General features: G+C 36.0%; 1 protein-coding gene across 1 annotated transcript; it reads right to left on the bottom strand.

The window, feature by feature from the left end:
* Positions 1-159: 159 nt before the first annotated feature.
* SGO2 (shugoshin 2) lies at positions 160-11,739 on the bottom strand. The gene is made up of 7 exons (XM_074596021.1): positions 11,570-11,739; positions 11,085-11,162; positions 10,234-10,316; positions 9,611-9,846; positions 6,842-8,401; positions 2,759-2,906; positions 160-589 (listed from the first exon to the last, which is right to left on the bottom strand). Exons 1-7 carry the CDS (start codon positions 11,732-11,734, stop codon positions 484-486), a joined length of 2,376 nt encoding a protein of 791 aa, XP_074452122.1. The 5' UTR covers positions 11,735-11,739; the 3' UTR covers positions 160-483.
* Positions 11,740-14,087: the final 2,348 nt, after the last annotated feature.

The raw sequence follows: 14,087 nt of genomic DNA, 5'->3' as shown, positions 1-14,087 counted from the left end.
AATCCAAAAATCAACTATCAAAAAAAAAAAAAAAAGAAAAAAAGACTGTTTCCACCTATTTCAGTGATTTATCAAAATTTGGGATGCTTGTGTCTGTTCCAACCAGCAATGAGAGATGGTTCTACTCATGGTAAATATGAAAAACTCACAATAAAATTCCCAAAGATTATTTATTTTTAATTCTCATTAAAATGTACACTTTTCTTACAAATTAAGAAGTGCTGCAAACCCTTTGAACATATTATAAATTACTGACCAGAAATGGAAAACACAAGAGTGGAGCCTAACCTTCGTTTATTTGCCTTCCTCAGTAAAGTATTCTGTGTCCCTTATATAGGGGCTCCTTTACAGGAAATTCCACTTTGGAAGACCTTTACTAATCAAAGAACAATAAGCACTCTGTACCGCTAAACATATATATATATATTTAAAATTGTACCCATTTTAGAAGTATTCTTTGTAAAGGCAATTCTTGTGTCTTCTTCAAATAAATTTTGATTTACTTTTAAAACTTATTTTATTTTTTACTTTATAGATTGGGGAATCCAGAAATTGTGTATCTGTAAACTGATCCCCACGCCTTAATTTGCTGTAAACAAAAGAAATAAAAGACATCATGTATGAATATCACCAAACATGTATGCAAGTCTAATTATAATAATTACATAATTATAATAACAATTACGAATTGTAAATACTCTCACGGAATGCTTGATATGATAAAGAAATTAAATTTATGGAAAATAAATGTCTGAAATAACAAGGCATAGGTAACTACTGTTTTCCAAAATAAAAAGATTACTATTTTTAGCATTATGCGGTCTGTATATTAAAATGTGAGTAATCATAACTTATTCCTGCAAGACAAAACTCAAAAAATATTTAAACCACAAGCTTAACAGCATCCATTCAGGTTAGTATACTTGAAAATAAAATATAAATATGAGACAGTGATCTAAAATCTTGAGTGACATCCACATTTTTGTCTCTTATTAGTTACTGTCTCTCTCCAGAAATACAGAGCCTTATCATTGTGGGGTAAAAGAGGAGAATGTGTCAATGTCATAATATTATAGCATTTTAGCATCCAATTCAATTAGTAAAAGAAAAATGTAATGCTAATCCCTTTGGATTTCTTTTACAAACTATCTGGCATAAGTATTTCTGAAAAGCAAATGGTAAAGTGAAAAGACATTTTCTACACTACTTTTACCTCCTATTTGTCCTCAGTCTCATTGTTTCAATTAATTGTTTGCTGTCTTAGCAAATATTTTGAGGTTGTATGAGAACACTGTGCTAATTTATTCAGTTTGGGAATTTATTTTCCTTCCACAGTTTTACCAGAAAAGGAAGACGTAGTCCTTTTACACCTTTGTCATAAAGTAACTTGCTATAATCCTTTCACTCTCGATACTATTATGGGGAAATCTTGATACTGTCTTTACCCCTCCCAACACAGTGTAATTTTTCCTGAAATTAATATTATACTTAAAAAAACCCCCAAAACCACGAACGAAACAGAAAACTCCAACAAACTTTGTGGCAAAATATTTTCAGAAGTAATCAACTTAAAGGTCCATTGGGATTTAGATCTATTTCCTCACTACAAGAAAGACACTGAGATCTGGAGCATGTCCAGAGAAGGGCAATGAAGCCGGCGAGGGGTCCAGAGAACAAGTCTTATGATGAGCAGCTGAGAGAGCTGGGGTTGTTTAGCCTGGAGAAGGGGAGGGTGAGGGGACACCTTATCGCTCTCTACTGCTACCTGAAAGGAGGGTGTAGAGAGGTGGGGATCAGTCTCTTCTCCCGAGTAACGGGATAGGACAAGAGGAAATGGCCTCCAGTTGCACCAAGGCAGGTTTATATTGGATATTGGGAAAAATTTCTTCCCCGAAAGGATTATCAGAGATTGGAACAGGCTACCCAAGGAAGTGGCGGAACTGCCATCCCTGGAGGTATTTAAAAGATGGGTAGACATGCTGCTTAGGGAGATGGTTTAGTGGCAGACTTGGTAGCGTTAGGTTGATGGCTGGACTAGATGATCTTACAGGTCGCTTCCAACCTAGATGACTCTATGATTCTATGGTTCTAAGTGCAAATATATTAGTTTTCTTAATGGAAGTTTGGCTTTAAAAACCTCTTTTAAATTTTAATAGTTATTACACAATTTATGTCTTGTTTTTTAACAATCTTGGAAATTCTGTGCCACTAAATTTGCTAAGAACACTGAGAGATAAATAACTAATATATATATTAGTTAATAATAATAAATAACTAAATATCAAAGTAATATATCTTAAACTCAAACGATTTCTTATATTAGATACAGCTAGTTAAAGCAAAACAACTGAATTATATAATATTAGTGCATAAATTGCCACTTGACAATATTACAAGGACATTATTATGGTATAAGTTTACATTTAAGTATAACATTTACAATTATCCACCTCCAAAGGGGTTTATATCATGATAAACATTAAGAATTTAACATTATTCATGACTGGTATAAAATGTTATATTATACGCTATATTTAAATTTTGAGACTTGAATACTGTTGGTGTCTGGCGCTTGGAAATCCTGCTAGACTAACAGGAAATGTTTTATATCAACACTGAAGTATCTTTGCAGAACAGAGTTGTGAAAGTGGTAGTTCAAATCTTTATTTGGTGGTTTTAATAGCAAATCTTTACTGAGGATAGTTTAAGTACATAAAAAACAAAACCCAAACAAAAGCCCTAATTTACATATACCTACCTGGCTAGACTGGGTTCTTTATAGCAAATGGTGGCTCTTCGTCGTTTAGATGGTGCTGCTGAGTTTTCTTCTAAAGTTTGGAGGGATTTAGGTAAGGAAGTAGGAGATTGTGTACTAGTATTTGTCAGATCTTGCAAAGCCTTTCTCCCTGTGAATACAGTAATTTATATGGCTCATTTTAAATATTTTCTTAATAATTAAGTAAACTTTCAATTCATAATTATTTTTAATTAGTATTTCTTAATTCAGGTACTTTGGTTACTGCTCCTACTCCAAAGATGCTCAGCAAAAACTGGGGTAGATGATCAAAGAAAATGCCACTACAGCAGCTTTCAACCTACCAAAATTTGGAACTGCTTGAGGTCTGCCATGGCTCTTGGGACATTTTAAGAAAGCCCCATAGCACTGTAATTTGCAGCTAGCTGTTTAAGGCTCCTAAGAGTTATTGCATTTGAAAAAGTAAAACTGCACACAGCTCACGGACTTGAATGCTGGGGAGGGCATATATGTATAGTCTGAAGATGCAACCTGTACAAGAGTTCTCTAATACTGCATTTTCCAACTTTACGCCTGCTCATCGGGCAAATGTGCATAAAATAAGCATAGCATGGTGATTAATAGAGCTTCCTTATCTTGAAAACTGTATACTACCGAACTATTTACAATGTCTTGTATTTTGACCCACTGAACATGTCCAAGAGAAATACTCCATAAAAAAAAAAAAAAAAGTAACCAGCCTTGGTAGAAGTAGTAGTATTTGTGTCAGCTTTCCACGATCCTTTAAGACCAATTCAGAATGCCGGACTAAACAATCAATATTTAATTTGGAGACAAATACTTTGATAAATTGGGAGAAATATTGAAATTACTATTTAGCCCACATTTCAAAAAATTCTAAACCATGTATAGATCATAGTTTCTCTGAAAAGCACTAAGATTTAATGCAGACAGCAATCCAAGATGAAATAAATAATTTTTATGCGTATTTCTTAAAAATTCTTCCAAGAGTGCATATTCCCCACTGATACAGGTCAAGAATCAGATTTACTACATTGAGAGTAGTGGAACTAGCTGTTCCCTGGGCACCCAGCCTCATGAGCTAGGAGACAGGGAGGGCAAGCTGGACGAGGTCATCACAATTAAAGAGGAAGCGATCAGTGACCTGCTACACCGCTTGGATGCACACAAGTCTATGGGACCGGATGGGTTACATCCAAGAATGCTGAAAGAGTTGGCAGACGTGCTTGCCAGGCCACTTTCCATTATTTACCTGAAGTCATGGCTAACTGGGGAGGTCCCAACAGACTGGAGGGTAGCAAATATAGCACCCATCTACAAAAAAGGCAGAAAGGAGGATCCAGGAAACTACAGGCCTCTCAGTCTGACCTCGGTACCAGGGAAGGTCATGGAGCAGATCATCTTGAGTGTCATTACAAGTCACATAACGGACAACCAGGGGATCGGGCCTAGTCAGCATGGGTTTATGAAAGGCAGGTCCTGCCTGACGAACCTGATCTCCTTCTATGACAAGATGACCTGATTATTGGATGAGGGAAAGGCTGTGGACATTGTCTACCTAGACTTTCAAAAAGCATTTGACACTGTTCCCCACAGAATTCTTATGGAAAAACTGGCTGCTCATGGCCTGGATGAGCATACGATCTGCTGGATCAAGCACTGGCTGGATGGACGGTCCCAAAGAGTGCTGGTCAATGGAGTTAAATCCAGCTGGCAGCCAGTCACAAGTGGTGTTCCTCAGGGCTCAGTGTTGGGACCATTTCTGTTTAACGTCTTTATTGATGATCTTGATATCATCAGTAAGTTAGCAGATGACACCAAGTTAGGCGGGAGTGTTGATCTGCATGAGGACAGGGAGGCTCTACAGAGAGACTTGGATAGATTGGATCGATGAGCCAATGCTAATGGAATGAGCTTCAACAAGGCCAAGTGCCGGGTCCTGCACTTGGGCCACAACAACCTCATGCATCGCTACAGGCTTGGGGAAGTGTGGCTGGAGAGCTGCCTGGCAGAAAAGGATCCTTAAATCCTCTGTGGCAGCAAATGTATGCTATTGATCTCATAGAGGAAATTCATAGATATATGGGATAAATGGTGAATTTTTTTGTTGTGCCTATCTTGAGTCTAACAGGTTATATCACTGTATATACACACTCCTGTCAAAAAAGTGAAGATTCTTTTTCTTTATTATAGCATCTGAGTGCCTTGTACAGTCTAGCATACACACTCTTAACTGATGGTCAAGCTGATAGTGCTGAATTACTATTGCCCTGTAGTAGAATTCTGTGTTGAGATCAAGTAAAATATCTCAGTGGGCAAGACTGATCATTTCATCAATAGTCTTCTGAAATGAGTTAAGCAGAGACATAAAGTTAGTGGTTCTTCATTGGATTTCTCTTAACTTTACTTCTAAGTATGAGAGACATATTAAGGTGACTTCAGACTGCTTGCAGCAAGCCCCTCCTGATTTATGAAGGCAAAAGAAAAAGCATTATCTTTTGAAGGAATTCCTTTAAGGAAGAGCAATGCTTATTTGGTTTAAATGAGAGGGCTCTCCGATCATGAAAAACCTCCCAAGTTTGGCTGCCTCACAAATCAATCTTGATTTGTACTACTTTTAAAGTGACAATAAATTGTTATTCCAAGCTTTTCCTAAAGCTTAAAGTTAGAGACCAGGTCGCCTTCTTTTTAAGCAGAACGAGTTTTGAGACATCCATGAATCTGACTTATTTAGGAAAGCTGGATGCCTTTGTGTGTGAGTATTTATGTTCACATAGATCTAACTATATAGAGACTTTCATCACAGGAAACTTTCAAGGTATATTTCGAAGTACAGCTCAAGGTCAGAAGAGCCAGCATCATCAGAAAGGATGGCATTTCCTTGCCTTCTTTTAATTCAAGATAGGGATTTGGATGTAGGATGAAAAGTTAACTGGTTTTTGAACTATGCTTAAATGTATGAAGATAAAATGATCTGCTTTTTTACGTCAGTAGTCTTTGATACTGATGATCACAAGGGTTTACTAATTTATCTTTAAAGCTAATAAAATTATGGGATCCTTTTTCTACATTCCAAAGAAAGAATCGAAGATGAGAAGATGCAACTGCAAATTACCAGGAATAATACCTTGCATGACGGTCTAATTCTGCCAGTATTCCTATTCTGTGGTCACGTGAAATAGGAGATTTTCTTTGGCCATTGTGTCCTTGCATTCAAATGAAGCCAAGGCAGTATTTGCTTGATAGTTTCGGATTCAAACTATTGATTTAAAATCTCTAGGTGTTGGGACATTCTCAGACATAATTAAGTAAACAGGAACTTGTCGAGAATAAATATGTTTACACAATAGACCCCTCATGCTATAAAACTTCAAAGCTACATTTTAAAGCATATTTAAACTCTAGCACAGATGTGTTAGTCTCATATTCCTTTAGCACATTTACAGTAACTTAATTGTATGATAGAAGAATCTAAACCTATATTCCGGACTACACTAAAGTTTGATTATTTTCCTAAATTAAGGTATCTTACTTAAAAAAGAGGTTGTCACATGAAAATTTACTCATGGGTAGATTCTAGAGAAAACTTGCTCAAAGTACATTTTTTAGATCTCCAAATTCCTGTTGAATTCCAATGTTTCTAAAGAAATACAAATGAAATCTTTAAGTCCAGCTAGGTTTTCATTAATCAAGGAACAGTGTATTTTACTCTTATACCCCTTGTATAAAAGCTCAAGCTATTGTACCTTTTCTATCCCCAGCTTTCTGAATTCCATCACATTCTTTGAAAAATTAATACATGCTCCTCAAGAATTTAGACTACTTATATCTGCCCAACTAAATGTCATCTTGGACTATATTGAAAATTAACAAGGGTATTAGATAGTGACTGATACATGATATAGAATATGAATAATTTTAGTGATTTTCAGTCCTACCTTTTTCCAGTTCTGTTTTATCCGCTCTAAGCAAACAATAAGAGTAAGATAGTATTAAGATACCTTACCACTATTTCAGGCATTACCTAATTCAAAATACCATTTTTTTCCTCAGCCATACACTTACCATGACAAGGTGTCAGAGTCTTTATGTAAGTCTCTTTAGAAACATGATCCAGTTTTTGTTCTGCTTTTCCAGCATGTGGTGTATTCACGGTTACACCATTATGAGTAACTAAAGCTACTTGCGTTTGCTGAGTTTCAGTTACTTTATCTCCACAAAGAGCTTCTGCATGCAATGCATCCTTATTTTTTAATTCTTTGTTTTTACAAAGTGTAAGGCTTTCTTTCGGTATTATACGTGCTTTCCGACTAGCCCTTGCCAATGTACGTTTTAATCTGCCTGGCGAAAAATGGCTATCCTTTTGGTCTATTTTCTGAGTAATTTTACGAGTGCTGTCACTTTCAGTTTCTCCACTTTGTCTGCAACTACTTTTTCTGTTGTATTTTCTTTTTACAATATTCTTCTGGTCTTGTTTTCTCTTGCTGTCATATTGGTGTATCTCTGTTTGAGACTTTTTTGAAATATTTTCTCCATACTGCCTCTTTTCGTCTCTACAGTGTTTTGCTGTGTTCACTTTAGAAGTGTTTTGAGAAGTTTTCCTGTTTATTTTTGGTCTGTTATGTTTCTCATTTGTATGCAGAAAGTCCTGATGTAAAGATGATACATTAGAAGTATTATCTGGGAATGATAAATTTTCAGCGCAATAAACTTCTGGTGGGATCTTGTTCATAGATGAGTTTGAGTCTGCTTTTTGTATTTTGCTTTCCATTTTTCCAAATGTTTCTGCGATAGTTTCCTTATTCGTCTCCTGTTTTCTTGGACTCACTAAGTTAACCTGGTATGTCCTCCTAGTATCTTCAGTTTTACTTGGAAACTTTTGTGCTTCATAATCTTTATCGGTATTTGGCAAACTCTGTTTCCCTATAGAGTCCCCTGTAGGTAGCTGTTCTGTCTGACTTTGGAATAGTTGAGTTTGTGAGTCAGTAGTTTTCGAAAATTCACTATTGTCAGGCCTAGTGTGCCATTCTTCTGCACACAAATTTGAACTGATTTCAGTCTTGCTTTTAATTTTCTCTTTATCCTTCTTAGAATATTTTACTTTTCTGAAATTTCCTAATATTTTATCAGAATTGGCATTACTATTTTTATTTCGGTGTAATTTATCTTTGTCTTTTGCAGTAACTGTGAGTAGTTCACCTGCATCACTCGCAGTCAACTCCATATCAGCACCATAAACAGTTTCTTCAGGCTTCCTCTTGTCAGTAAAAAGCAGCTTCTTAAAATCCATCTTACTTTCATTGCTAAACTTAGGTGAAGGAATAATGCAAGACACGTCACTTGAACTTTCCCACAAATTCATGTCATTGGTGGTGCTACCGCTGTTGATACCATGATGAGGCAGATTATTCAAGCTACATTTTTCATCACAATCCTTTATATTAGGTTGAGTTTGTGACTTATGAAGTACCGTATGTTTCTTTCTTTCGGTCACATTTCCACACAATGGCAATAAACTATCATTATATTGTTTTGTAAGCTCCTCAGACCGTCTTAAAGATTGTGTATTTCTGACATGAGTCAGGAAGGCACTATTGCAAGTTAGTTCTGTGCATAATTTATTTTCTGCAAAGAGAAAAATATCAGCAGCTTGGGGAGAGAAAGAATAGAGTGTAGTTATCAGAATAAGACAGATTACTGAAGGTTGTACCAGAAGCATGGAAAATTACAAACTTTTTTTTTTAACTGAATACACACATTCTATGGTTGGTCCTTAAAAATTTACTTAACTAGAACTAATTTCATATTTTACCAAAGTTGGACTTTTGAAATCGGGTATAAATAAAAATATTTTTTTCTATAACTACTTCAGTGTCCTGGTTTGAGGTAAAACAGAACCAACTTTCTGGTCAGTAATTTTATTTCTTAGCTAGGCCTCTTCTACCTCTCTGAAATTAACAGCATGTTGGGTCTAAAACGGTTCGTTCAGAGTGATAAGACAGTTTGTGCCAAGGAATGGTATGCAGAAAGGCTCTTGCTTATACTTATTGCTATAACAACCAAGGTCAGCTAATGTCATTATTTGCCCTGTTGGAGGGTCAGAAGCAGAAAAGTGTAGAGGGGTCCCACCTGCAGGGAGGAGCGGACAGGACAGGTGACCCAAAATTGACCAACGGGGGTAATTCCATCCCATCTGCCCCATGCTCAGTATAAAAGCTGAGGGATCAAAGGGTCAATTCTCTTCCTCCAATGGCTGATGTCTGAGGAGGACCCTGTCTGTTCATCTGCCTTTGATCCCGATCTGTGTGTTCCTGACTCCATCTCCGGAACCCATTTCCCACCCGTCGCTGAGTCCAGTCTGGGACTTCCCCAGCGCCTGCCGGTGATGTCATCCTGGGAGCTTAATACGGTTTTGTATATACTGTATCTATTTCATTATTTTCATTTTTATTTTGTTATTAATATTTCATTGAAGTAGTTTTGTTTCTTCTAAACTTGTAAATCTCTTTATCTCTCCTCCTCCCCTCTGTGTACGGGCTTGGGGGGTGGAGGAGCATCTGTCACCAGCCAAAACCACGACATTCGGTTATTATTTGGTTATCTTATCAAAGTTTTATTCTGTTCACATTAATTTTGTTAAATTTCAGCTGTGTTATTTCAATGAACATTATTCTACAAGTGACTGTCAGGACACCTGCATTCTATTTTTATTAGTTTATTACAGTTTTGGAATCTTACTATACCTTCTGTATTGCATATCAAGTAGTGAATTATTAAATACTAATTCACAGATAGCTCTGAAAAATAAATCACCAGTACAGAAATACATCCTACCTTTTAAAAATATATTTTTGTCAACAGTTGTTTCCACTGGCTGTATTTCAATTAACTTTTGATTATTTTTACCAGAAGGCAATGGTAGTGCAAACTTGACTTGATCTGAATGCCTTTCCTTTGACAAAATAGCAGTACTTTTATAAGAATTTGGTATTTCACACACAGAGGGACTATCTTGCTGTTTTGTATTAGCTGTTGCAATTAAAGGAAGCTTCACTGGCAATTCTACAGATCTGAAAAGAGGAAATTTTACTGTGAAGATTTTGATTACTTTTTTATGCCATAACATTCAATTGTTTAAAACGTACCCTTGATAACATATAAAATCAGAAAACAAGAACTCAAGTATGAAATGTCGTTCTGTCTTGGGGCAAATTTATTTTTTTAATGATAGAAAATCCTGCTTTGTGCTGGTGATATCCCATGAAGAAGCAAGTTATTCAAACACAAGTTTTTTCTACCACTTTCTATATAAATTCCAAGTTGCAAATTGGTAATATCTGAATTAGACAGGAAATCATTTCACATTACCTCAAAAATACCTAGGACAATATACATAGATTAGCTGTAAAAAAATCCACAGACACTTATTGACTCCTGCATTTAATGTAACTACCTACCCAGCAGACTGACATGTACTCTTGAACTGGTCATCAGTAGGGCTACTTGGACCCGCTGACAGAGGAAGAGAACTCTGACGATTCTTAAAAAGAACAGCGGGGAAGTAGAAACAGTTGAATATTATTTTATGTTTTAAGTATCAGAAATATCCACAGGAAAAAAAAAGAATGGGCAAAAAATAGAAGTACTGATGAAAGGTGCATGATATTCGAACACACACACAATGATTTTTAAAAAAATATATTTTCTAGCAAAACTTATCAAAATCTGTAACCTACCTGCATCCCAAAGCAATGTACAGATTTATTTAATGTAGCTATAACTGATCCAAAGTGCATTATACATGTAGAAGCACAGAGCAACACTAAGCAACTGTTTAGAACAGACAATAAAAATAATGTATTTTTAAAAATTAACTGTAATTTTGCCATTTCACAAGGACTAACATGGCCTAAGTTTTCTGATAAAGTTTCCACATGCAAGATATTTATTGCAGCACTAAGCAAGGAAGGCATTAGTGAAGAATACCACTTACCGAAGTACTATGCTTTTTTTTTTTTTTAACCACATGACTTCACCAGGGCTAACTGATAGTTAACTTTCAGATACTTTGTAAACAAGACTAAATTACAAGATTGTAATTGTAAACAAGATTATATATTAATTTTTTAGTACAAGCAACAGCAAAATTTAATTGATTTCACTGCACTAGGGCTTCATCCCAAGCTTTAAGTAATTGGGGTAAATATTTTAAAGTGCATATATGATTTCAACATTGCACTCCTTTAGATGCTTTGAAAATATCCTGGAAAATGAATTCAATATGGTAATAGTTCAAAAAATATCTTACCTCAGAAAGACTGCTTATTTCTATTGCAGTTAAGAGGTTATAATTCAAAAATGCTTCTATTTCTATAAGAGTTTTATTCTGCATATAAAAGAAAAAAAATATTTTAAAAATATTTTTTAAGTGGCTTCTGGCTTAAGACAATATATAAAGGTGAATCTAAGATGTAATTTTTTTTTTCCCCAGCAACTGACACAAACTGATTTTTAATACCATCTCAATACCTGTAAATATTAAGGTGAAGCTGACGCTAGAATAGCTATGGATAGACATATACACTGATGGACAAAACAGTAAATACAAAACAATCCTATGAAAGAAAAATAAAAAAAATCAAACGTGAATACTATGCTATCAGATGATATAACTTCACAAATCTGAGATGTAAATTTTAAATCACCATTTTAAGAAGCAGTATTAAGTTTCCAAAAAAAGACAGATGCTTAGTTTACCTCATCTAAGTGTAAATTATATTATTTGCAGCATACCAAACAGCTTAGTTTTCGACGAAGCAAGATATTATGAAGCTGCAACTTTTCTACTTCCTTCTGAAGAAAAATCTTCTCATTCTTCAGCTTTCGAGAATTTTCTTTCTCCACACTCAAAGCCACAGCTAATGCTCTATTATTTTGTTTTAAAGATACTTTAAACATAGATGAGTTATCTAAAGGAGACAAAACCATATTATTTTCAACAGCTTCACTTCAGGCCCTCTCTGCATGAACTATCACTGTATAACAGCATTTTTATCTGTATGTTTTGGTGGAACAATAGCAAAGCCTAAAACTTCCTAATATAAAACTGTTTCTGTTGGCTGTCATTCTGATGATTGTCAGCTTCAAATGCAAATTTATTATTCTGCTCTAGTCTGGATTTTTTTAAAATAATGCTATTTTAAGGAGAAAGCATTGAAAAATCGATAGTTTCACAGGCATAAAAATGTTCCCAAATTTCTAAAAAAGGAATATACATTTTACAAATTAAAAAGTTCAAACATTTTGAGCAAAATGTGAATTTTGATAACAGAAAGAAAAGCACTGAAAATACTCAGAGAATTAGATAAATAAACAAGTTACAATCACATGTTTTAACGTTCAGACTCTCCTAAAATTCTCAACATATCACATTAATATTTTAACGGTCAGCAATTCAGCAAATCACATTAAATACAATTACTATTCCTTTTGAAGTCATACATTCTAAGTACAGTAAACAGATTTATTTTAGCTGGACTTACTTATTAATTTAGTTTTGATTTTAGATGCTAAAGAAGCATTCCATTTTGCAACTTGTAACGTTCCATCCCTCTTCTTCCTATGTCCTTTAACAGCATCCGAGATGAAAAGGGTAGATGATTTAGCAGTTGCTTGTTTATCCATCATCAAAATGAACCTGTACATTGTCAAAAGGAATGTCCAAATATTTGGCACTGGAACAACCTGCCCAGGGAGGTGGTGGAGTCACCATCTCTGGAGGTATTTAAGAAACATGTAGACATGGCTCTTCAGGGCATGCTCTAGTGCCCAAGATTATTGGTTTGTGGTGGGGTGTTGTGTGTGGGGTTGTGGGTGTGGAGTTTAGTTGGTGGTGCTTTTTTTTTTTTTGTGTGTGGCTTTTTTTTTTTTTTTTTTTATGTGGTTGGACTTGATGATCTCAAAGGTCCCTTCCAACCACTAAGATTCTGTGATTCTGTGAATAATACATGATCTTTCTCACACTTTTAAAAATTAAGTTTCATTACCTCTTATCAGGATTTATCGTCTCTGAAGTTGAGAAAATTGCTTCAGTCTTTACCTTTGTTCAATTAATTCAAACAGGTTAACGAATTATTCCTTGAGACTTAAGTCACATTACCACAGAGTGGCAAAATACTTAACTAATAAACATGAAGACTAAAAGGATCACAGATTTTTGATCTTGTCCATTCCCTCAAGTTATTTACCCAAGTTTATACCTAAAAGGAAAAAAAAACAAAATGAAAACACTCAAGGTTCTATCTCTTCACAATATGACCAGACCAGCTTTTGCTTTGTCAGGACAAATTTTAAATTGAAGCATTTAAATAAACAGCGAGAGAGACCGGCCCGCAAGCACAGGGAGTGATGTCCCCGCAAACCGCTCCGAGGCGGCCGCTGCCACCGCCCGTCCCTCAGGTCTCTCCCTCCCTCACAGCCAAGAGCCGGCGCGCGCCCCCTCCCGCCTCGCCGCAGGAGCCGCCGACGGCCGTTGGGCGGCAGCCGTTGGGCCGGGCCGCTCGCGCGCCCCCAACGGCCGCGGCCGGCGGCGCGGGGAGGGCAGGGCCGGGAGGCCGGGTCGGGTCGGCGTGTGTGTTCTAAGGAGGAGTGGGATTCCTCGAACTTTTCAACTACATGTCTTTGCAAAACCGTTTTAAATACCAACCATTAAGAATGCTAAAATTAAAAAAAAAAAATAAAATAGTAGTTGTATAAAGACTTAGCATCAATCCTCATACACTGTGAGGAAGGGATTAGGGAACTGCAGATATTCCACCTAGCTGCAAGAGATTTTTAGGAAGAGTTTGAGGTATCTGGCTTTCTGTTCAAAGAGTTCTGTTGGGTTAAAAGGAGAAATCCATGTAATTCCTTCTCAGTGGAAAGCTAAATTTCTTTTTGGCTGATCTTTAGCTACTAGTAATAGATGAAACAATCAACAATTAATAGAAAGCCATCAAGACAGTCAAGGAAACAAAAACCGATAAATTTTAAAAAACAATAGATTAAAGCTGCCTGCATACTTACTGGCTTGTAAGGGTAGGAGTCTGCGATGTCAGAATTTGAGCAAGCCCACTTTTAGTTTGGTTTAGGTAATATTAGGACTGGGAATTGCAAGGAAGTATTTTAGTCTAATAAAATGCTTTTCCCCGAAATCTGTTCTGAGCACAAAATCCCTTGCTCTTTAACAGTCGCTTTGCATACATTCTCTTTCACTGCCTATGTATGCCCCATGCTACCATTAGTTCAGGCAGACGTTAGTTCCTAAATTTGA

The sequence above is a fragment of the Larus michahellis genome, chromosome 7 (genome assembly GCF_964199755.1).
Source record: "Larus michahellis chromosome 7, bLarMic1.1, whole genome shotgun sequence".
NCBI classification, from domain to species: Eukaryota; Metazoa; Chordata; class Aves; order Charadriiformes; family Laridae; genus Larus; species Larus michahellis.
The sequence above is the reverse complement of the archived record's forward strand: the minus strand, read 5'-3'. Positions and strand labels throughout refer to the sequence as shown.